Below are 25144 nucleotides of genomic sequence, written 5' to 3' on the forward strand. Positions count from 1 at the left end.
TTTATACGAAACTCAAACAAAACCCGAGAGCGAGCCAGTTTCGTTCATTCACAAAACGATAATAAATTCACTTTACACCGACCCCGGTAAAATCATTCAGAGTTCTGTTTATAAACAAATCATCTGTAACACATTTCGTGTCATCGTTATCTCAAATAAAATTGGACGCGTATCTAACCAACCGGCTTAAATTATTATGTCATAATAAAATTATGAATATTATTGTTGGTCCGCGTTCTAATGAATGTCTTTTTTTTTTTAATAAGAAAGTATATTCGAGTGATTTATTTGAATTGGCTTTCATTTCTTTGGACGATTAATGAAACTGTATTGAATTGAAGCTAGCGAATTTCGTTATTTTGCTAAGCATATTAAACTGGGTTAATTTGGCATCACTACTTCTACTGCAACTTTTCTATTTAACCCACCTTCTTTGGATGGACCTCGAATATTCTAGTAGTAGTCAATGTAGTCTTTTTTTATGAATAACGAATAACTGGTAACCTAGAAGCCTTTCCAGCTTCAATAGGTCAGAATAAGCTCATCTATTTACATACAATAAAGAAAATATGTATACAGTTTACGCATTTGAAATGAAGAAAACCACTGAATTTCTCGGTGGGTCGCAATTCCGATCCAGTGGTAGATTCTGCGAAGCACTGTTCTAGCTAGGGCCAGTGATAGCAAACTCTCAGTTTGAGCCCGTGCGCTCACCTACCGATCAGCGAGAAATTGGAATAGCCCCTTAAGTTACCAACGATTAGCTAGGGGAAAAAGGAGAAACCTTCAATACTGTCTCGTTCTCTCGCAAGCTAAATCTTATTGTAGTTTCTATATTGATATCTCCGAGAATTCCAATCGCAAGCCGGCTCTCCACCATTTTTAGTCAGGAAAAGCTTCCCATTCTTGATCAAATGGAGCGGAAACGATCCAAAAGCAGGGAACCATCAAGAAGGACGCACACTATAAGAGGACAGTTGGGGGCAGCATCTGCGCCACTTTGACAAAGCGGCACGACACGAGAACCCTCTCATCGTGGCCGCCAGTAACTACATTCCCGATCCTGCGGACAGAATGGAAAGCAGTCGACGTCGTCCAAAACACGTCATTTCGGATCCTCCTGATCCACTAACGGTGCTTTTAGGTATCTCAAGCACCGGTCATCGTTCTCGTCGAACCCATGGCTTGCGACGAAGGGCTCGACGAGTAAATTAACCCGCAGACACAGCCCACTGAGTTTCTCGCCGGTTCTTCTCAGTGGGTCGCGTTTCCGATCCGGTGGTAGATTCTGCGAAGCACGGCTCTTGCTAGGGCTCGTGTTAGCAACGTCGTCAGGTTCGAGCCCCGTGAGCTCACCTACTAATTAAGTTTACGCTGAAATAGCCTCTCAAGGCTCAGCTCAGCTTGGGTAGGAAAAAAAAGGCAGCATCCATCAGGCTGTCCGGTCCACCTTGCAACGGACCGATTTTCCTAGATGGACTAACATACGTGTGGTCGCGTAATGAGGGAACGACCAAGAAGAAGATTAATTTTTGGGCTGAAGCCGAAACCTTCACAAGAATTAATTACTCGTTCTCGCGTAGGCTAAATTATAAGCATGTCTTATGTTTGCCCATCTGTAATGTCACCTTTGTCTTTTCTTTTCACCGAGTTTCAGTTCACAACTGTTTTAAAGTTTTCCCTTAAAAACATGAATTTACCATTATTTTGTGTTGCTGTTCCGCACTACATCAATGTATTGTTCGAAATTTCTATAATTCCGATTGAGAATAATGATCACAGTTCATCTTGATCTATAAAAAAAAAGTTCATAACGGTACGAAACGATGTAAGTATAATTTTCTCTTAAAAAATTCCGACATAGAACTAGAATTTAGATTGATTTTACCGAATAAAACACTTAAATCTAAGATGCATTCCTAGTCCGATATAGCGTTTAAGATAATATTTATAAATGATATTATTAACAACCTCGCCAAGTTTATGTGCCACATTCTAGCACGGCATTCGAATTAATTTGAAATTAAAATATTCTGCATGGTATATAATATATCTAAAAATACTTAAAATAGAAAGATAAAAAAACAGTTATGGAGTCGGACCGTGGTTTTTTGCTTATAGCTAATATAATCACTGTCGTCATGTCAATAATGCCCCAGTATTTTCGAAGCTGTTTTTTTTACATTCAAAATTAACTTGGGCTTTTTGGCCTTACTTCAAATTGTCTATGGGATTTTGACTTTGGTCACCAATCAATGTACCACCATTGAGATATAATGTGTAATGGTAATATGTAGTATCTATTTATTTACGTATACGTTAGAACTCAATAAAGAATTGACAAGCTTAAAAAGCTCCCTAGTTCCGAGAATTAATCCCCCAACTTTTCATTTCAGCTAATGTTTACGAATCATTATTGCGTATCGTTTTTTTTTTTGGAATACGTCCAAAGAAAAATTGCTGCGACATTCGTACCTATCTACAGATTGACACGAGGAAATAGGAGGTCCCTTATTTGTGATTCGACTGCTAATCTTAAAATGGGACGACATTATATCATTTTTAACAGTTCTAATATTTCGGAATTACAGTCAAAATCTGTTATAACGACATCGAAGGGACTGCTCATATTCAGTCGTAAAAACCGATAGTCGTAACAACCGGTGATGTCTAATGTGTATCGTGCAAGTACAAACAAATCGATAGGGAATTATTAGAAAAATATATTTACATAATACGCAATTTTTCTTCAATATTAATTTGATTTCTTTTTCTTTGCGACATTTTGAAAGTTTCACGACTAACTCCACAAAGTTTTGGTGCGTTTTGTGTATAGATAAGTAATAAACTAACTGAAGAGATATGAAGAAGCGGTCTTTGACTCTACTGCATGCACGTGTTTTGTTTCTAAGAATTAGAAAAGACCCTGCACTAAACTAAATCCTATTGTTTTCTTTCCTGATTTTAATAGCCATTGAAGACAAATGTGGATACCTATTCAAATTGTTTACAATACAGCTTAGCCGGTCGTTCTAACAGATCTAATTCTCCGAAATATTATTTAAATGTGGTCGTTTTATGAGGTATGTCGTTATAAGCAATTTCGTATAAAGCAATGTTTTTAATAAGGCGGTCATATGGCATTCAGCCGGGACCTTTGTTCTAGGTTATTATAACCGGCATGTTGTTCTAAACGATGTCGCAGTAAACGGTTTTGACTGTAGTTTATTTTAATTCCATATTTAAACATCTGATGATAAATCTAGAGCCCATTGATATCATAATGTGAATTTGGGCACCTGTCTTAATTGTATGAGTACAAGGGTTGTCCCACCCTTGAAACCGTAACGCATGTCTGATTCGCTTCAGAATTTGGCATCATGCTAATATGCCCTAACAATTGTAAATGACAGTCGATAATTTCAGTTTGCTGATATATAATGCCCATTCTCCTGTTCCTCTGTCGCCTTTTACGAAATCCACGGGGTGAAATGGGATAGGCCAGGAAATCCTTATTAGTATTTTACGTACGCCTGGTCCACTTAAGTCTTCGAGTGACAAAGATGGCTTCCATTGGACAAAAAGCTCACTAAAAACGAATTCCAATATATATTTTTACAATATAAGTTTTTACTGGTGGTAGGACCGTTTGTGAGTCTGCACGGGTATGTATATGAGTTCTTAGTCTCAGTTTTTACCGTACAACGGCTGCCCCACCCTTCAAACCGAAACACATTACTGCTTCACGGCAGAAATAGGCAGAGTGGTGGTACCTACTTGTGTGGACTTAACACGTTCTACCACCAGTAATTACACAAGTTATGAACTTGCGTAATTACGGGTTTGATTTTTATTACACGATGTTATACAATAACCGTGGAAGGCAATTGTGTACATTAGAAAAATTGGTACATGCCTGCGGGATTCGAACACCGGTGCATCGCTAAACACGAATGCACCGGACGTCTTATCCTTTAGGCCACGACGACTTCAAAATATATTCGAATGGCGTAATAGAAAACTTCACTGGCCTCACCTGAAAAACTATAAACAGATAATTATAGCACACTAGTTAGGCTCGCTATATGAGCGACTCGTGTTCCCGTGTGACGTCACGGTGCAGTATGGTGCGTGGTGTGGTGACACAATTAGTACGCCGGCCGGTGACCCCGCAGCGAAATTAGCGTTCCGTCCGACTCTCCACCGACCCACTTGCGCTGAACTAGTGACACGCCCGCACCGAACCCGACACACGCTAAATACAAAAAAAAACTTTAATAAGAGTAGCAATAAAGTTGTTTTTATTGTTCACCTGAACTTAGGCGGTGCGGTGGTCGTACGTAACCCATTGACATTCAAGATGAATGTTAGTGCTCGTTGCGTTTATAGGCAAATGTCGTTTTAACCATTAAAAGCAACTATCCGTATTCTTCAAATTGAAACATCGCAACACACTCTTATGTAGCTCTAGTACAGCGGTCAGGGAACTTTTTTTTATTATTACCCCAAAATATTTTTGTGTAAGTTGATATTACCCCATGGCGAAGAACAAAAAAAAACGAAATCGCTACTTTTTAGCATCTTTCATATTATAGCCCCCATGATAATTTGAAATCACAACGATTCTACAGAAGTTTCACTTCAATATATACTTTTTACTCACAAAAGTTTCATTTTTACCCCCCAAAATTTCTATTTATCCCATTTGGGGTAATTTACCCCGGTTGCCCGACCGACCGCTGCTTTAGTATAACTAACTTAACTTTTCAGTTATATAATCTTACATTGTGATTATTTTTAAAATAATTTGAAACATTTTTAAATTCGATAGAAATCATATTAGTTTTTCGAAATGACAGATACAAATTATTTGCTTCTAAAAATATAGCAAGAGACAAAAAAAAATTAAATATGTCATGGCGCCGCCAAAACTCCAACTCATTCAACAGCCCATCACCAACTGCGCAGTTAATATTAAAGTTAATGTTACGATGATGAAGAAAAAAAAACATAAAACCCGAATCGAGAACCGGACCTCGTCCACATCTTGGATGTTAAAGGTGAGATCTTAGATCTCTAGTCTCAAGGTAGGTGGCGGCATTTACGTTGTAGATGTCTATGGGATCTGGTAATCACTTAACACCAGGTGGGCCGCGAGGTTGTCTTCCCTACTAAACAATAAATAAAAAGTTAAGCGAATACCGGAACTCAAAGACCTTATGAACGCTGTCGCCCATTTCTAGACGAGATTTTTTTTTATTTCCGTATTGACAGACGAGCACACGGCCCACCTTATAGTGAGTGGTCACCGTTATTAATGGACGTCAGCAATGCCAGGGGCAGAGCCAAACCGCAGCCTACCGTTTAATCATCTAGTGTCCATAACGTTTTCCAACAGTTGTATTGTATGCAGTTGCATTTTACGAACCGGTTTTTTTTTTTTTTAATAAATAATAAATATTTACTAACAATCACGTCACGTTAACTGGTCCCGTGATAAGTTCGTAAAGAACTTGTGTTACAGGTACCAGATAACGGATATAAATGTAAGATTTTTATTATACACATACATATTTTTAATATACATCCATAACCCTGGAAAATACATTTATATTTATCATACAAATATCTTCCCTTGGCGGGATTCGAACCCGCGACCCCCTTGTGTAGTGACCATGTCACTTACCACTACACCAGACGGCCGTTATATCTACTTCGCGGCAGAAATAGGCGGGCCGGCTAAGTGGTGGTACTTAAGTAGTAAGAACGAATCTGGTCAAAACTGGTACAGAGATGATTACATACCCTGACCAGTCGTCCGGGCAATACACAGCCGCCACCGACCAAAACACGTCATTTGGAATCCTCCCGATCCACTTTCAACGCTTTTAGGCCCCTCAAGCACCGGTCACCGTCCTCGTCGAATGCGACGTGCAACTTAACGCGGGCACAACCCACTAGGAACACGTCGTAGATGTCTATGGGCTCCAGTAACCACTTAACACCAGGTGGGCTGTGAGCTCGTCCACCCATCTAAGCAATAAAAAAGAATAACTACTTTAAACTAGAAAGGGTGATTTTTTCGCACCAAAATCTTGGCTAATGTTGATCCGTTAGAAGTCTTATCGGGATTGGCTAAGTCGTAACGTTCATTGCATTTAAGGTGAAATTATGAAAACAGTTGCAACACTAAAGCAATTCACCGTTTCTCCGATGACGGAGTCGTTTCGAGCCGAGAAACTATCTCTCGGGTCCTTGTTACCTTGTGCTTCTGAGGACATCTATATATTGAATACGTGAAGCAAAAACTTTGTACCCCTTTTTACGAAAATTGCGCGGACGGAGGAGTATGAAATGTCCCACACTTATATAGAATATAGAGAAGGAGTGCAGAGTGTTAATTTTTTTTTTAAATTATGCATAAAAAATATTACACTACACACACTACCATGTATTAATTATTATTAATTATTAATACATGGTATTATTGTACAGTCAAACCTGGATAAGCGAGAGTTCAAGGGAGCACAATCTCATTCTCGCTTATAGAGGTTTCTCACTAACCCAAGTTTCTCGCTAATGCTTCCTCTGAATTTCGATTCGCGATTTTCCGCATTCAAATGCATTCAATATTTTAAGTTTATGACTTTAATGACAGTACTTTAATTTTCTGTTTTTACATGATGCAGAACAGAACTTTCCTTCGCAATTGATTAACGATAAACTGAGTAAGTCCGACAAACAGGACGGTACACAGGCACACGTGTCCATTCGAAAATAATGCGATAAAAGAATACGATAAAATAACAACGTTATTTAATTCCACGAAATAGAATAGGTTAAATATTCACGAGAAAACAATACAAAAACAATGATAGGAAGTTCCACGAAAGTTAAAAATGAGTCATAAAATAGCAGATGTTAAATTTGTAATTTGTTTTGTCATTTGTTCCTCCTAAATAATATAAATAAATAAATAAAGCTCGGCTGTCGCTTATAGAGGTATAGGATAGGTAGCATTCTCACTTACGGAGGTCCGTGAGGAAAAACGACTCTCTCTTACAGAGGTTTCTGTTTCTCGCTAATAGAGGTTTTGGGAGCTTAAAATGACGGGTCCTTGCTATTACTCTCACTTATAGAGTTTTCTTACTTATCCAGTTCTCACTTACCCAGGTTTGACTGTATTTATTTATATTATTTATGTATGTATTTATTTATATTATTATTACTTACTTATTACAGTGTGTGTTGTGTAATGTTTTTATATCTCAAGGTGGGTGGCGCATTTACATTGTAGATGTCTATATGGGATCCAGTAACCACTTAACACCAGGTGGGCTGTGAGGTCGTCCACCCATCTAAGGAATAAAAAAAAATGTATTTGACACATACACGCATGTATACTATTTATTTATTGTCAAACTTTTCTTACTACTTATATTATAGTCTGTGGTCAAACTGAGAATAAATTAAATATTTTTTGTCATTATTAATATTTGTCTAAAGTGGAGTCTAGGCGAAATCTGTGATTATAGAAGTATAATAGTCTTCGACAATAGAATGATAATAGTGTACAAATTTATAATTTCAATTAATTATAGTCTATATAAAATAATATCTATATAAAATATGTATAGAAACGCCCCGTTGTTGGTAATCGTTATATTTTATTTTTATAATCATAAAACTCTCTTAGTTCCTTTTTTTTTTTGGTAAATTTACACCGCATAGTATCAATATTTTTGTGCGTTACATAACCCACGTATGACGACAGTGTATTATATTTAATGTGACTTGAAACATTTAACGATTTATTTGCTATTTGTTTGAATGGGTGAACAATCTCACGGCCCTAATTGTGTTAAGGGGTTATCGAAGCCCATAGACATCGCCACATAAATGCCACCACCGACCTCGAGATATGAGGTGTTAGTCTCAACTGTATAGTATAACGGCTGTCCATCCAACCTACATAGTGATTTAAAATGTTAATCATTAATATTTCTTAAAAATTGTGATGTTTGTCTTAACACAATTAAGATACCTTTCAATTACTTTTTTGCTTGTTTTATTTCTAGTACCTGCTTGCTTATTCAGTTTTTCTGAACTCAACAATGTTCAACGAGATTTTTTCTAATTCCTGGCATAGAAACGGAACCGTGTCGATAATCCTAACAAATTAAAGCCGTGTTTATGCTATCGTCGATTCTGGATGAAATGAAAAGAAAGAAAAAAAACAGAAAAAATTTAGAAAAAAAAAACGCACTATCAACAACGCTAATTGCGTGCGAAACTCGCGCGCGGCGGCGCCGCTGCGTGCGCACAAACGGGCCCGTTCGTGTGTGTTTACGTCGCCGGGATATTTCTGTACCGGAACCGAACCGTCGCGCTATCGCCAGCCAAAAATCCCGACCGTATAATCGGATCAAGGTGGCAGGCAAAGCACACAATTTCGAATATTCATTCTAGGCTTCATGTTTTTTTCTCTCGGCTAATTGAACGTTCTAATGTTTTGAGGGAAAACGTGTTTTTTTTTTGTTTTTTTTTTTTAAACAGTCTACTTTTGAACCCCGGTTGGATGTGGTAAAGGCGGATATGGAGTAGGATAACCTCACCCAGAAAGTTGCCGAAGACCGGACAAAGTGGAAGAGTTTAAGCTGAAAAGCTTACCCCGGCACTAGACTGGAAAAACGTTAGGAAGAAGAAGAATTTTTTTTTGCTTTATTGCCTAGGTGGGTGGACGCGCTGACAGTATACCTGGTGTTAAGTGGTTACTGTTGTCTATACACATCCACAACGTAAATACGCCACCCACCTTGAGATATAAGTTCTAAGGTCTCAGTATATGTAGTTACAACAGCTACCCCACCCTCCAAACCGAAACGCGTTACTGCTTCACGGCAGAAATAGGCAAGGTGGTTGTACGTACGCAGTAATTACGCAAATTATAATTATGTGGGTTTGATTTTTATTACACGATGTTATTCCTTCACCATGGAAGTCAATCGTGAATATTTGTTGAGTACGTATTTCATTAGTAAAATTGGTACCCGCCTGAGATTCGAACACCGGTGCATCGCTCAACACGAATGCACCGGACGTCTTATCCTTTAGGTCACGACGATTTGAATATATTTCGTAAATCGCCAACTGGTGTAGGTAGATAAACGTTTTCTTTTCATGGATCGGCTCAATGTCTTCTCAGTTAAACTATAGATTCTAACGTCGCCGATATATTTATCGTAATCGTATCTTTCAACGAAAAAACTACATATATTCCCCTATCGTGTGTTTTCCAACTTAATCCGGACCAAACTTGATTTATTTTCATATAACAAAAACAAGTCATAAATATATAAGGAAATCAAATGAACAAAACACAATTATTTTCATCATTTCAAAGTGTTCTTTTTACACGTCCTTGTGCGGTTCTCATAGCGCATTGAATTTAAATTGACATTAATTAGTTTAGCATATTTATTAAACTATTATGATTTTTTTTTCACATCACTTACACGAAATGAATGAGTAATTTATTCCGAACGTTTGCGAAGACGATAACGTTTTTAATGCCCCCTAAAATATAATTAAAATCGTTCTTAACAATGAAGCAATTGACATTAAATTAATGGATTATTACCATCTTAATTCTTGGGATCTCTGTCTAATCGAATCCCTAATCTTGCATTGTAAAAATACTTCATGAAATTAAAAATGTTTAGCATTAAAAAATTACGTTAAAAATGATTTTTCTGTGTCTTATAGATACTAGTATAAAAATATAATAGCTATTATAAAATACAATACATCCCATAGACACAACCCACTGAGTTTTTCGCCTCATCTTCTCAGCACTGCTCTTGCTATGGCTAGTGTTAGCAAATTCTCTCAGGTTGAGCCCGTGAGCTCGCCTACCTGTCCAAGCGTAGCCGCCTAAGCTACCAGCTAATAGGAATAAAATCAATACAACTGAAACTTCAACTTGATGCCTTCAAGCCCGTGGCGGTCTTCACTGAGTAATAACTAAGAGTTCTAATCTCTTAATGCCAAGCGACCCCTGATCCGTCAACTCTACCCATCTAATGCAATACAAAATATAATAGAACCGATTTTGTTTATTAAATAAATATACTTAAGAAATCCCTTATTTCAAGACTGGTGGTAGAGCGTCTTGTGAGTCCGCACGGGTAGGTCCCACAATTCTGCCTATTTCTGCCATGATGCAGGTATGCGTGAAAGGCCGTTTTATTGTGAAAACTGAGATCTTTGAACTTATATCTCAAGGTGGGTGGCGGGAATTCCTTTGTTAATGTTTATAGACCCCGATAATCACTTAACTAACCAGATGAGCCCTGAACTCCAGTCCACGTATCTAAGCAATAAATTGAAAAAAATGTGAGCTGGAATGTCAGTCGGTGATGACACATGGAAGATACGTCACTGTTAAAAAAACAGAAAGTCAAAATAACACTTACACTGATCCACCTACCGGTGCTAGAATATTATGCTCACTAGTCACTGGTTTTTATCACATGTACGTGTGAACTATTTATCGACTCATCTGGTGTAAAGTGGTCACAGAACACATCGACATCACAGCATGAACGAACACATTGAGACAGATCGAATTCCCACTCTTCAAATTGGAACATGTGACTTTATCGCGGCCAATATACCAACACGTGTCTGCAACCCACTCTACCTACCACCAGTGAATGTAATTAATGCTAGACCACTGTAGACCATACATTTATCGATTGAATATACTTATACGTAATCCATCAGGTTCGAATTTTTTTTTATTTCCTTGATAGGTGGATTAGTTTACAGCAAACCGAAACGCATTACTGCTTTACGGCTGAAATAGGCAGCAGGGTGATGTTATCTACCCGTGCGGACTCACAAGAGATCCTAACACCAGTAATTACGCAAATTATATTTTTGCGAGTTTGATTTTTATTACACGACGTTATTCCTTCACCGTGGAAGTCAATCGTGAACATTTGTTAAGTACGTATTTCATTAGAAAAATTGGTACCCACCTGCGGGATTCGAACACCGTTGCATCACTCGATATGAATGCAGCGGACATCTTATCCTGTAGGCCACGACGACTTCAGAATGCCGTCAGATGTGCGGTCATAATAGATATCTTTTACTCCTCTTGTTTCTGGTATCCACAGCACAAGGATGAAATCTTAACGTGTTACTCTTGAACGTGCAAAGTTTGTTTATTTATTATCTACGAAACGGAAGAAATATAATTTTTGGTTAATAATCGTAAACTTTATTTGTCAGCATAACCACAATGCTCGAACATATTTGAATGTTGCCTTACGTTGACAGGGTAACGCTTAGAATTCGTCTTTATTAAATACTAGCGACCCGCCTTCGCTTCGTTTCGGAAACTGTAATTTATTATTGATTTCTCCACTATTTAATGGATGTTATTATATATATAAACATTCCTCTTCAATCACTCTATCTCTTATAAAAAACGCCCCAAAATACGTTGCGCAGTTTTAAAGATTTAAGCATACATAGGGACAGAGAAAGCGACTTTGTTTTATACTATGTAGTGATTCTTTTGATATGCATCTGAACTCTCAATCTCACTGTCCGATATCTTCGCGCAGTATGGAGATTAAAGTGGAGCCGGGCATGGAAGGCGCATTAGTTCCTCGTCCGGTGAAAGAACGGAAGAAACACGATCGCTTCAACGGAATGAGCGAAGAGGAAGTCTCAAGACGAACGCTGCCGGATCACCTCGCCGAGAACTTAGACATCATCATTGTGAGTACGATCGGAACTTCAATATTAAATAATACCTTTATTTACGTTACAGGGTAGACAGGGACACTCCATTCAGTCCAATAAATGACATCAAAAGCGTGTTACCTACGTGTTTTTATTACTTTACAATACGCCTTATATCATGTAAGAGTTCAACGTTAGCCAGAATATATGAGGTCGTCAACGCAATAATGGCCTAACCCACAATTTTTCATATTCATGCTTATAATTATGTATATTGCAATTTATTTAAAATATAATAAATTTTGATGCAAAACCTATCCATAGTTTTACCCATAGATAACAGAGATGGCTTAGTAAAAATTATTTTTGCGCGTATTGTTTTTTTACCTACTCAAATTCAAATTCATAAAAACTTAAACCTCATTGCTTCATAATAACTATGGTTAGCTTAGGCCATTTTTGCGCTGATAGCCTCATATAGCAATTTATCGATGTGTCAGTTTTTATTTATTTTCATCTGTGAAGATTTTATTGTAAAACAGCGTTCGCTCAACAATCGAACTTCGACCGTAACTGGTTTAGTTTTAGATTCCTTTTTAAGAATTCCATTTTATGTTTTCTATTGTTTTTTGACATTTCGAAGGAAAAATAATAAAATAATTTCATTCTTTCATCGATAATAATAAAGCTCGTATATTAACATCTAAAAAGTAAATAACAAAAATCGGAATTCAAAATTGATTTAACTTGTATTTTTTTATGTAGTATTTATTGTTATTTACGATGCTTCGAATTCTTTACAGTTTTCGTTATCACTGACGACGATTAACTAATAGTAGTGTTAGTATATAGTATTAGTATATATGGACCGTTTATTTTGAAAGTGGTGTAAGTCCATTTTCTTTTTGGAACGAAGTTCCTTATCGCGCGTTGTGAAAGGGGGCTAGACGGAAAAAATTCTTACGAAAAGTTGTCACGACACTTTTTAGATCCGTCATTCTGACCAATCAACGTGTAGGCGCTTATCGCGTGACATTGCTCGTATCCGATTGGTCCGCGTAATGAGTACAGTTTCTCGAGATAGCGTTTCAACAATAGTAATTTAGTTCATAGTATTGTTTTGTTCTTCTTCATAATGCCGTAATTTATTATTATAACTTTAAAAAAAAAATTACAATTCCTTCACTAATTAATCGAAAGGAACTTCGTTCCATCCGGGTGTCCCTTGACACCCTTTTTTTTCGAGAAAATTAAAGATTACTATATTTGTTGATTTAAAAATACAGGCAAATCATATGAGGTCTGGCTATACCACCTACCTCTGTCAATTGGACTTACACCACTTTCATAATCGATGATTATGCAATTTCATTTACCGACCGATTTTGAGTTGTACAAAACATGGGATTTTTTTGAGAAATTAAACACGGACTAGTTATATATAAAAAAATGACATTAAATTAAGCATGAATTACGTGATAGCTTATTTTTCTCAAAAATGGACTTACACCACTTTCAAAATAAACGGTCCATATATATATTACTTATAATAGTAGTTTTATTTGTGTCTGCAAGTCGCGAAAACCGAAGGCGTTACTATAAAGAAAGTGGGTTAGCAACCTTGTGGTACTAAAATATTTTGTCGTTTCCTTGTATGTATGTAATGCGAAATTATTATTTTTTAATTCGCAGATCGGCATAAACCCTGGCTTATTCGCCGCTTATAAAGGCCATCACTACGCGGGCCCCGGGAATCACTTTTGGAAGTGCCTGTATCTATCCGGCCTCACGAGGGAACAGATGAGCGCCGATGAAGATTATAAGGTATATTTTCACATCATATTTTAAAAATGTCATCTTTCCATACACACAGACAGGTAACCTTTCTCAAGGTATGTATATATAAAAGAGAATATATATGTCTATGTGTATGTTCGTGATAAGAAACTTTGCGGCCATATAAAGGGCGACATGACCACTTGGACGAATATAGTGGTGCTTTTAGGACTCTCAGGCACCGGTCACCGTCCTCGCCGAACCCGTCGCTTGCGACGAAGGGCTCGGCGAGTAAATTAACTCTCACAGCCTACTGAGTGTCTCGCCGGATCTTCTCAGTGGGTCGCCATTCCGGTCCAGTGGTATTCTGCGAAGCACTACTCTTTCTAGGGCTAGTTTAGCAAAATTCTCTCGGGTTGAGCCCGTGAGCTCACCTACCCGTCCGGCGTAGCTGAAATAGCCTCTTAGGCTATCAGCGAATTGGTAAGGTAAAAAAACGAATATAGTTACCTTAGGGCCGGATAGGTGGCGCTAGTAGCAATGATTTTTTCTTTTGAACCATAGGTCGAATTTATGTGAAATTTCGTAAATAATATGCATATCGTAGCATTGGAACACCAAATAATTCGGTTTCTAGGTGAAGCGAATCGCATCAAGCACTGACTAGTTTTAAACAAAAATGGCGTATCCAAGTGCTTGCGAATTTCGAACTTATTCTTAAAGCTAAACTGTTGAAAATTTATTGTTTATTTTAATGTTAATAGATGACTTTGGGGTTTTCGCGGAAAGTTTTGGCTAAACCAACAATATTGATAAGGGTGCAAAAAAAATCTTTTCGTAGAAATGATTCTAGTACTTATTTTTTCAGGAATAAGGTTCAAACTATGAGCTCTAACGTTTTAAATTAAATTTCCAGTTGTTGAACTTCGGCATTGGGTTCACGAACATGGTGCCGAGGCCGACGAAGGGCTCGGCGGACCTCACCCGGCGCGAGATCAAGGAGGGCTCGGCCGTGCTGCTGGAGAAGCTGCAAACGTTCAGACCTAAAGTGGCCGTGTTCAACGGGAAGTTGATCTACGAAGTGTTCTCCGGGAAGAAGGACTTCTGTTTCGGGAAACAGCCAGACACAATAGCCGGGACTAATACTGTGAGTTTTGTATTGGTTGTTTGTGTGACGCTACCTTTTTGTTCGTGAGCAATTCGCCTACGCTTTGGGGGCGGTTGAATGTCACGATGAGAACTTTGCCCCCCACCTTGTGACGTGGTATCGAAGTCTCCATTGTATATTAAAACGGCTGCCCCTCCCCGGAAACCGGAGCGACTGATTGCTCCACGGCTGCCCGCGCACGCTTGCTAACAACCAAATTAAGATTTAACCATAGAAATCGAAAATCTCTATAATTTCATCACGAGAAACGCGTTGAATTTGTAAATAATTGACTCAGCCGCTATACAGCCTGCGTGATTAAATATGTTCAGTCGGAATTGTGTGTCCGTATGATAATGATTGGACGAAAATTATTATCGTAATCCAAAACGGTTTACGTAGAAGAATAGCAAAAAGAATACATGCGTATAGCGATGAAACATATAAATAATATAAATAATTTAAACATTAAATAATTCTATATATATATAAATGAATTGCTGTTCGTTAGTCTCGCTAAAACTCGAGAACGGCTGGACCGATTTGGCTAATTTTGGTCTTGAATTATTTGTGGAAGTCCAGAGAAGGTTTAAAAGGTAGATAAATTTGGAAATGTTCGGAATTAAATAAAAATGACAATTTTGTTTTTCCTTTAATGCGTCCCCCGTCGGACGGATTCCTTTTGTTTGTTTTAAGTTTATTTTATACAAAAGCTTAGGTCTTTTATCTATCGATTGAGGCACTACGAAGTCTGCCGGGTCAGCTAGTAATATATAAATAATAAAGTGATTGATTAATGTAGTTATTATGACAATGACACTTGTCGGAAGGCTAGTGATGACTTGTTACTCCCCAACTGGCTTATCTAATACTTAGTATTTATTGTAATGTCCCTCCTTTTGTAATGTACGAGCTCAAAATGCGATTTGCATATATAATTAACTAGATTTATTTATTAACAAGTAACTGTGGGTAGAAGGTTTTATAGTGATTGGGAGTTAATCGAAATTCAACCGTAATCACTGATACTTCAAGGCTAAGATTAGATTGGTTTTAAATTATTATTTTTTGTAATTATAAATCATCAAAATGTTTTTTTTTTAATGATTAACGTCTGTTAGTAGCTAGTCTAACAAAAAAAGCAAATCTACTCACAAATAAAAAAGAAAATGGTATTCTACTGTTTTGTGTGTGAGAATTTGCCTGCATTTAAATATAATGTGTACGCTTTAATTTTCAATGCAAAATCTTAAAACAATTGATTGTATTATATAATACGTTATTAATTTTTTTTAGTATACATTTTATGAATTCGCTTAATTATTGGCGAGATCGTGCCGTGAACATTATCCTGGCTATTACGATCGCGTACGAGTTCCGCGCTCCGTTCGAGGGACAAACCATACTAAATACTACATACTGAGATTCCGAGTCTACGTCGCGTGTTACCGTTGGTGTTGTGACGTCACTGACTCCGGACTCAGCGGGTTCCGCATTGTCGAGTCTAACAGCAAACCTCCCAATTCCAGTAGAATAATTTTTGGTGGGATCGCGAGGAGTGAAGTTGTGGGGTCTTTTTTTTGTATATTTTGTGTTTCAATGCGTAATAACGGTGGTTTATTAACTATTTAGTATCTGTGAAAATGCACAAATGTGGGAAAATAAAACAAAGCCGCTGGACGTAACTTCTCGGGATCCTCCAAAAAGTCCCCTGAAAATTTCTAAGTAAATGACCACCATTTAATGAGATTTTCATCCCATATCATCTCATTTCATTTCATGCCATGTTTCATAGTATTAATCAACTTAGTTAATTTCACTTCATATTATCATTTTCATCATTACAATAAGACTTGACCTAAAGGTCTTAGTTACCAGGTCACAAAATTCCTTAAAAAAAAAACAATTCCAGTACATGTGGGTGATGCCGTCGTCGTCGGCGCGCTGTGCGCAGCTGCCCCGCGCCGCCGACAAGGTCCCGTTCTACGCCGCCCTCAAGAAGTTCAGGGACTACCTCAACGGCCTAGTGGCGCACGTCGACGAATCGGAACTAGTGTTCCCGGACACGACCAGCCGGCGGCCGCAAGAGGAGATGGAGATACGCAGGTATCAAGCGAACAGGTGACCGAAACGCGAAATTGAGAACGTTCCGAGCCGAGTTCGATATTAGAAGATAAAATCGATTTAGTTATCGATATAGTCTTGTTTGTTTAGCGCGTGTCTATGTATGTGTCTGTGTGTGTCTCTGTATCCAGGTAGTCGTGCTGTGTCCATTGTAATATTAATTCGTTCATAATTGATTCGATTAAAAAAAAAATCTTTTTCGTACCGGCCCCAGCAATCTTGGCGTCGCGGTTTGTAAGATCGGAATGCGAGACGTTCTCAAAAGATAATTTAATAAGTAGTGGGTAGTCGATTTGTTTGGTTGTGATGTCCGTTTTGTTTGTTTCGCTTGTCGTGTCATTGTTTTCGGCTTTAAAACGTATTAACAGTAGTGATGTTATTTCCGGGAGCAGCCGCATGCCGAGGTTGTCTTGTGACCCCATTTCGATACGTACATAATAGCTTAGAACTGTTCTTTTGACGTGACAACGTCTTATAATTCGATGGAGCCGGTTGCACGCACGAAAAAACATGACTCATGAGGCGTTCCATTTAAGGCTTGAAGTGCAAGCGAGAGCGCGCAACGAGCGACAAAGAGGGACAATCGGCCTCCGCGTTCGGCAGCGTTCGACATCTGTCTCTCTCCTAGTTGAGTGAGCGATACATCCGCGTGGACAGCTGCTATACAATATTACATTTACATGTTTTCGTCAAGTATGAAGTTCAGTGAAAAGTGAATGTGGTGTCAATTGTTTATAGCAACGATAATTGCGATAATTGAAAAATGTATTCCATCCATCAGTATTTTCTTATGACGTTGTCACGTTCAACTATCGTCAGTAAACCGACTTTACAGACAACCGATTTTGTTTTTCGTTAGTTCGTTGAATCGCATGTAGTATTGTGAGTGTTAAATGAAAATGTGCCTGTGAATTCGGTAAATCTTATCTAACGAATTAGACTACACATTCTTTAATTTAGTTTATCTTGATGACAATCCTTGTCGAGAATATTTCGTTATGTCGATGTGGTATTTAAACTCTAGTTGAGTTTAGAGTGAGACATCTTGGCCTGTTGCCACAAATTGGCTTTTTATCCTGGTAAAGTGATCACATCTTACTTGACGTTGTATTGTGGTCGTTGGATTTTTAAATTCAAAACCTTATGCAACCACATTTTGTTTACCATCGAAAGCAAAAAGGAGCTTACACCGTTTTGATGGTAATTGGTCATGTTTTAACAAGATTGTTGCGACTTGGATCACATGTCTTAAAGTGGGCGGTGAAATTTACGTTACAATGCCTGTGAATTAAGGTCACAGCTTAATGCCACATAGGGCCTGAACTTGTCAGACTGCGGAAAACGTCACCGATTGCTGTGACCATATTTTATCTTACAAGTTAATTCAGAAATTGCAGTTTGACCAAACTGAACCAATTTTAGTTATGCAAGTTGAAAGTCATAAGGTTTTTTTAAACATCCACTTATGCAATCCAAAACATTTTTTTCATAAAAGGACATGTTATTATTCAGATCTGTGACATTAAAAAAATGAACAATCGGTGCGTTTTGAATATCAATAATACACAAATAATAGATCAATTGAAATAGGAAATTAGAATGAAGTGTGGGTGAAGCAGGTACTTTCCTGATTCCCTTCTGAAATGCTTTCAATTTGCACAACTATTGTAATTAGAACTAAGTTAACTAACTAAACGATTAAAGACAACATTAATGTCAAATATGAATTTGATTTTCATTAAATATATGAAGCTACTTTAATATCTAATGTACTTAGCAAAGACATCTAATTAATTGTACTGTCAAAATAATTCTCATGTTTGTTTTGATGGTGTATCAATCTTGAAACATGAATCGGAATGTCTCCGCCATGTTGTATCGAACTAGATAGCGGCGTTATGTTTTTGATGTTTTCAGATTAACAATGGAACCAGAGCCGGGAGACACGATAATACTGGAGGACGGCACTGAAGTACCGTTGAAGAAGAAACGTGGACGCCCGAAGAAAGTCAAACTGGAGAACGGGGAAACCGCTCCTCCTATACCCAGGGCTCCCAGACAACCCAGACCCCCGCCCGTATTGGACCCTAACGGAGAACAGCCTCCGAAGAAGAAGAGGGGCAGACCGAAGAAGATCAGACCAGAGGAACAACAGTTTCTGCTTCAGCAACAACAACAGCAGCAACAGCAACAGGTTCGTTCATAAACCGTTGTTTATAGGAGTAAAGATCACTCTCAAATGTCAGTAGAGGGGGCATTAGAATTATTCCTTAATATGAGTCGTCTATTATCAAAGGTGGCAATCTGTGCATTTGGACAAAAAAATGTTATTGATATCTCAATACAGATTGATTTGAATATAATCGTCTCCTTCAAAGAATACGGTTCAAAACCTGCATTAAATAAAGGTTAATACTTAACCTGTTATTTATCTAAGATGTCGTTCAGAAGAGTTTTGTGACTGCCAATGGAATACAAAGTCAATAATTCGTTTTTCTGATTTACCAATAATTGTCCAAAAGTCACATTGCCGGCTTTGATACTAGTCGACTCATATACAATACGAAATAAATCCCATTCGTTATGCTATGCAATGCACTCAATGTCCCACAATCAAAACTTTAGTGCCGTGCCAGGTCAACGACCTCAAGGGAATTTATGCTTTATTATTTCATACGTATTTCTTTTTTTTTTTTTTAAACAGTCTATGTCCACAGCTGACTGATAATATAATTATTGCACTGCGTTCCGGTGATGAACTAATAATACATAACTATTTTAGATTAACCAAAGTAGTTTATCAAGTTTGTTGTTAAGCTGTTTCTTATAGTTAGTTTCTTCCAGTTACGGACGAACTATAGTTTAAGGTTCTGAATAAAAGGAACACTTATATTGACATTTGTTTTTTTTTAACCTGTCATGTATACTTTTGAATGAGCTCACTGTTCAGCTGAAAGCTCATACACATCACACTGTGAATCTCATTTTATCTTGAGACATGATGTTGAAGACATAATTTTATTGTATAACTAAAGCCGCAACGCACAATTGCTTCATAGCAGAAATAGGAAGGTGGTACTTACTGGTGCTCATGATTCGGCTTGTGTTGGTTCAATACTCAAAGCACGCTACCGATCGTTGGTTAGTATGCTTAGTGCGAGATTTTTTAACGTTCTCGATAGCGTAAAAGTTAATTCCAAAGTTGTACAGAGTTGGAACGTTTGCCCACGTTTGCCGCTAGGGGCGCTGTTGCAATTGCATACTACTATAAGTTAACTGTTACGCTATCGAGAATGTTCAAAAACTCGCACTAAGCAGTCAGACGACAGGAAGAGATGTGACCTGAGAACCCTCTCATCGTGGCCGCCGGTAACTACATTCCCGATCCTGCGGACAGAATGGAAAGCAGTCGACGTCGCCCCAAACACGTCATTTCGGATCTTCCCGATCCACTAACGGTGCTTTTAGGTACCTCAAGTATCGGTCATCGTTCTCGTCGAACCCGTCGCTTGCGACGAAGGGCTCGACGAGTAAATTAGCCCTCAGACACAGCCCACTAAGTTTCTCACCGCATCTTCTCAGTTGGTCGCGCTTCCGATCCGGTGGTAGATTCTTCGAAGCATGGCTCTTGCTAGCGTTCGTGTTAGCAACGTCATCAGGTTTGAGCCCTGTGAGCTCACTCACATACTAGTTAAGGTTACGCTAAAATAGCCTCTGAAGGCTCTCAGCTTAGGTAGGAAAAAAAAAAAAGATATGTGATCTGACGTTCTAGACAACAGACGCTGACAAAACTTTTTTTTTTGTAGCGGTGATATCTTTAGTAGCAAATATAATAATAATACATGAATTGAAAATGATAATTTCAGGAAGCCCAGACTATACACAGTAATGTTTGTGCACAGCAATCGAATCCGAGTCAATTGTTACAAACCCCGCTGCCCTCGATGCAGCCGCTACCTCACGAGCAGTACTCCATGGGCGACTTCCCGCAGCAGATGTCGCAGCTGTACCAGCAGCAGCTGGCCGACAACTCCTCGGGGTACTTCCAGCCACAAGGACAGCAAGCGCAGCCGGCATCAGGTATACCACTATGGGTCTATCGTAGCTTTTTATCCTTGACTCTTGTGAGTCCGCACGGATAGGTACCACCACCCTGCCTATTTCTGCCGTGAAGCAGTAATGCGTTTCGGTTTGAAGGGTGGGGCAGCCGTTGTAACTATACTGAGACCTTAGAACTTATATCTCAAGGTCGGTGGCGCATTTACGTTGCAGACGTCTATGGGCTCTAGTAACCACTTAACACCAGGTGGGCTGTGAGCTCGTCCACCCAAGTAAGCAATAAATAAAACTGAATAAATAGATAAATAAATAGACCGAGAACGCCTCATTGATGTAATTGATGAAGCTAAGTTTGTACCGCGACGGATGAATTTAAAGAGATTTGCTAGGTATTCGAGATCTCGTCCTTGTCCAATAGAAGTCGTTGAATGTTGAAGTTGAAATCTGTTCTATTTTCACATCGCAACTTAAGGAACTGTCTGTGTGTCGTCAGGCATGGATTCGCCGCTGGACGTGACGGGCACGCTGGCGGGCATCGGGCGCGGCTACTCGTCCCCGGGGGGCAGCGCGTCCGGCGCCGGCTACTGCGCCTCGCCGCGCGCCGTGTACGCGTCGCCCGTGTCGCAGGTACGCACATAATGTCGCACACATACATGACATAGCGTCACATAAATCACATAACGGAGACCGATGTGCCAGCCCTAAATTGAAATGCTTATTGGCTCCGGACGAAGCCTCGACTGAATCCGTAATGTATATACATTAATACGTGAAGCAAAAACTTGTAGCCCTTTTTACGAAAACTAGAGAGAAGTATGAAATTTCCCACATTTATAGAGAATATATACAGAAGGAGTGAAAAATGTTAATTATTTTTTAATCTATATATTATTATATAAAAATGAATTGCTGTTCGTTAGTCTCGTTAAAACTCGAGAACGGCTGGACCGATTTGTCTAATTTTGGAATTATTTGTGGAAGTCCAGAGAAGGTTTAAAAGGCTTAAAAGGTAGATGAAAATGCTCTGAATTAAATAAAAATAACAATTTTGTTTTTCCTTTCATATGTCCCCCGTCGGACGGATTTCTTTTGTTTGTTTTAAGTTTATTTTATACAAAACTTTAGGTCTTTTATTTATCAAATGAGGCACTACGAAGTCTGCCGGGTCAGCCAGTTCTGCATAAAAAATACATTAAATCAGTTAAAAAAAAATATTACACACAATACCATGTATTTGACACACACACCCACACATACTATTTGTTTATTGTCAAACTTTTCTTATTGTTTATAGTCTGTGGTCAAATAGAGAATAGATTAAATATTGTTTGTCTTTATTAATATTTGTCTAAAGTGTAGTCTTGACGAAATCTGTAATTATAGAAATATAATAGTCTTCGACAATAGACTCATGATTTCAATTAAATGTAGTTGGATTTCGACTACAGGGGGACAAATCTTATTTACCAAATTATTCTTAATTCTTTCAGAAATAGCCTCTAATAATTCAATCTCATCCCTCTTGTTACCTATTATTATGAATCGTACAAGTATCGCTTTCGACCGTATTCTTCTAGTATTAGCCTGAACCGGATCAAATCGGTTAAAATTTATGTTTTGTAGTCTCAGGGCTACAGCGAGGGCGGGTCGGTGTTCCCGGGCTCGCCGGGCGGGTATTCCCCGGCGTCGCGCGCGGCGTTCACGGCGCGCTCGCCGCTGTACGCGCACAGCCCCGCCCACCAACCCTACCTGCCGCATCAAGGACAGGTGACTTGACTGCAATCTCGCGCCAGCCGCCATTACAGATGCTCGAAACTATCTCACCAATAATTATGAGCTTTACAAATATATCGACGCTTGAAAGGCAAACGTGACTAAGCGACAATAACTGCTTTGTACATAAAGTATAGGCAATATTCGATGCGCAAAAAATATATATTTCTAGGTCTATTAAAATCGTTTCAACCATACAGCTAGATTCGTAAATTTTTTTTTTTTCAGTTATTTCATTTTCAAATTAGTCTGCTGTAAAGTTCACGCATTGTCGCTTAGTCACGTTTGCCTTTCAAGCGTCGATATATTTAAGGGTGTTAATAACAGTTTACTATGAATTTGAATAAGTTGCCTTTGTTTTTGTTTATTTTAATATTATTCCACGCTATAGTCTGAAATTTTATGTTTTAATCTAAAAACTTGTACACATATCGTCTTCTCGCATTAAAACTGTATAATCTCAAAACTTACTAAATTTTACAGGAGAGTGTTTCAAAGGTTTAACATATTATTATTATCTTTTTAATATTAATCATCTTTGCAACATTTATTTTTTAGTTTTTACCAGTTACATTATATGTATTTTAAAGTAAGATAAAATTATGTATTAATTATGTTAATAATAGTAAAAATATAGGTAAACTAAAAAAAAAAAAAAAACACACTCTTTTGACAGTATTTATGAGAAAAATACTGGTGATACCAAATGATTCCGCATATTAACTCAATTTCTAATATTTTTGGAAATTGTACACTTTTAATGCGAAAAGACGATATTTGATTTAAGCCAGAATAACGTCTACCATATAAAAGTAACAAGTGATGAATGGGGAGAAATAATTGTGCTTTTGTGTCGACAGCAGCCGAGTCCGGTGCCGCAGTCCCGCTTCTCCCAGTCGCCGCACCCGCACCACCCGCACCCCTACTCGCGCTCGCCCGCGCCGCAGGTCACTTGAAATACAATTTATTTATTACTAGCTGTATCCGTCCGCTTCGCTGGCCATTTAAAATTAACATTATTATTTCTCACCCCCACAAAGATTCTCATCATTAACGCCCCCGCAACTGGTGTAGGGAGTCCAATACTCATATAAATATTAGCCTATCCATTAAGTACATGTATTTTCTACATGGGTACCAATTTTCAAGTCGATCGGATGCATGGTTCAGTAGTTATAACGGAACATCCGTAAAAACCACTGTAGATTTATATATTAGTATAGATTATTATAATCTTTCCTTGGAGACAGACGAGCGTACGGCCCACCAGATGGTGAGTTGTCGTTGCCCATGGACTTCAGCAATGCCAGGGGTAGAGCCAGGCCGCTGCCTACCCCAGATTATATGTTACTGTACCGTCGGAATCAACTTGAAGTTATTTTGACAGTTTGAATTATTGATACATCGATGTATACCTACTTTAAAAACAGAACAACATATTTCTATTGATTTAAAAAAAAATAACCTGTTGTATGTAATAGAAGTTCCCCACTTTTTAATTCATGTCAAATTTGTGATTCAGATAGTGTAAAACGTGTTGTTTACATCCAAGAACAGTAGTTGTTTTTATCATAAAATACTTGATGTATAAATTACCACTGGATTCTATCCGTTGTTGTGTAAAGTCACGAACTACGAATAAACTGTCATTTTTATTTAAAAAAAAATACATTTGCCGTCATTAAATTGTTCTCTTATGATTATATGTGTATCATGTGTAAGATAATGGAAGTAAATATTTGTTTTAGAACCAGTCCCGGCCGTACTCCCGTTCCCCAGCGCCGTCAGGGGGCGGCGTGGTGGGGGGCGGGACCACCCCGTTCCCCGCGGCGTCCCCCGCGGGAGGCTACACGCCGTCCCCGGCGCACACACCCTACAGCCACCACTCGTCGCCGGCTCCACCCTCGAGGACGCCCACTTACAATGACACACACCATTTCGCGCATCAGGTCAGCTAACGAAGAATTCAGACTTATTATCTTCGTTTGTATATACATACATATCGACGCTTGAAAGGCAAATATGACTAAGCGACAATAACTGCTTTGTACATAAATGATAGGCAATAACCATATTCGATGCGCAAAAAAATATATATTTCTAGGTCCATTAAACTCATTTCAATCCTACAGCTACTAGCTAGATTCTACTACAGCTAGATTCGATAAAATAAATTTTGTTTTCAGGTATTTCAACTTTAAATTAGTCTACTGTAAAGTTCACGCATTGTCGCTTAGTCACGTTTGCCTTTCAAGCGTCGATATGTAAGGCAATCGTTTTCATTTTCACCGATTTCAAGTCGTGCTATTGACTTGGAAATTTACAAACGCATCTAGGATCGATAACAATACAGAAATTTAATAATTTCTCCCTAATATCCTGACTAGTATTAACAGGATAAAAAAGGTGAAATTAACTGTCCTACATATATTATTTTTGCCTCAAAATCGGCTATGATAATGTGAAATTTACATCTCATTTGCATATATAACAGCGTAACAAGCACGG

General features: G+C 38.3%; 1 protein-coding gene across 8 annotated transcripts in view; it reads left to right on the plus strand.

Moving 5' to 3' along the window:
• Positions 1-25144, plus strand: part of LOC101735453 (trithorax group protein osa) — a 79275-nt gene that overhangs the window by 33632 nt on the left and 20499 nt on the right. For 3 of the 8 annotated variants that reach the window (XM_038021037.2, XM_038021038.2, XM_062676553.1), the window contains exons 5-14: positions 11637-11793; positions 13450-13581; positions 14450-14680; positions 16593-16801; positions 18722-18998; positions 20671-20884; positions 21357-21490; positions 22487-22630; positions 23497-23583; positions 24385-24585. In XM_038021037.2, the coding sequence (XP_037876965.1) occupies positions 11637-11793; positions 13450-13581; positions 14450-14680; positions 16593-16801; positions 18722-18998; positions 20671-20884; positions 21357-21490; positions 22487-22630; positions 23497-23583; positions 24385-24585 (1786 nt within the window). The remainder of the gene's footprint in view (positions 1-11636; positions 11794-13449; positions 13582-14449; positions 14681-16592; positions 16802-18721; positions 18999-20670; positions 20885-21356; positions 21491-22486; positions 22631-23496; positions 23584-24384; positions 24586-25144) is intronic. The other 5 variants (XM_038021040.2, XM_062676554.1, XM_038021039.2 and 2 more) reach the window with 4 other exon arrangements.

This window comes from Bombyx mori, chromosome 27 (assembly GCF_030269925.1).
Source record: "Bombyx mori chromosome 27, ASM3026992v2".
Lineage (NCBI taxonomy): Eukaryota > Metazoa > Arthropoda > Insecta > Lepidoptera > Bombycidae > Bombyx > Bombyx mori.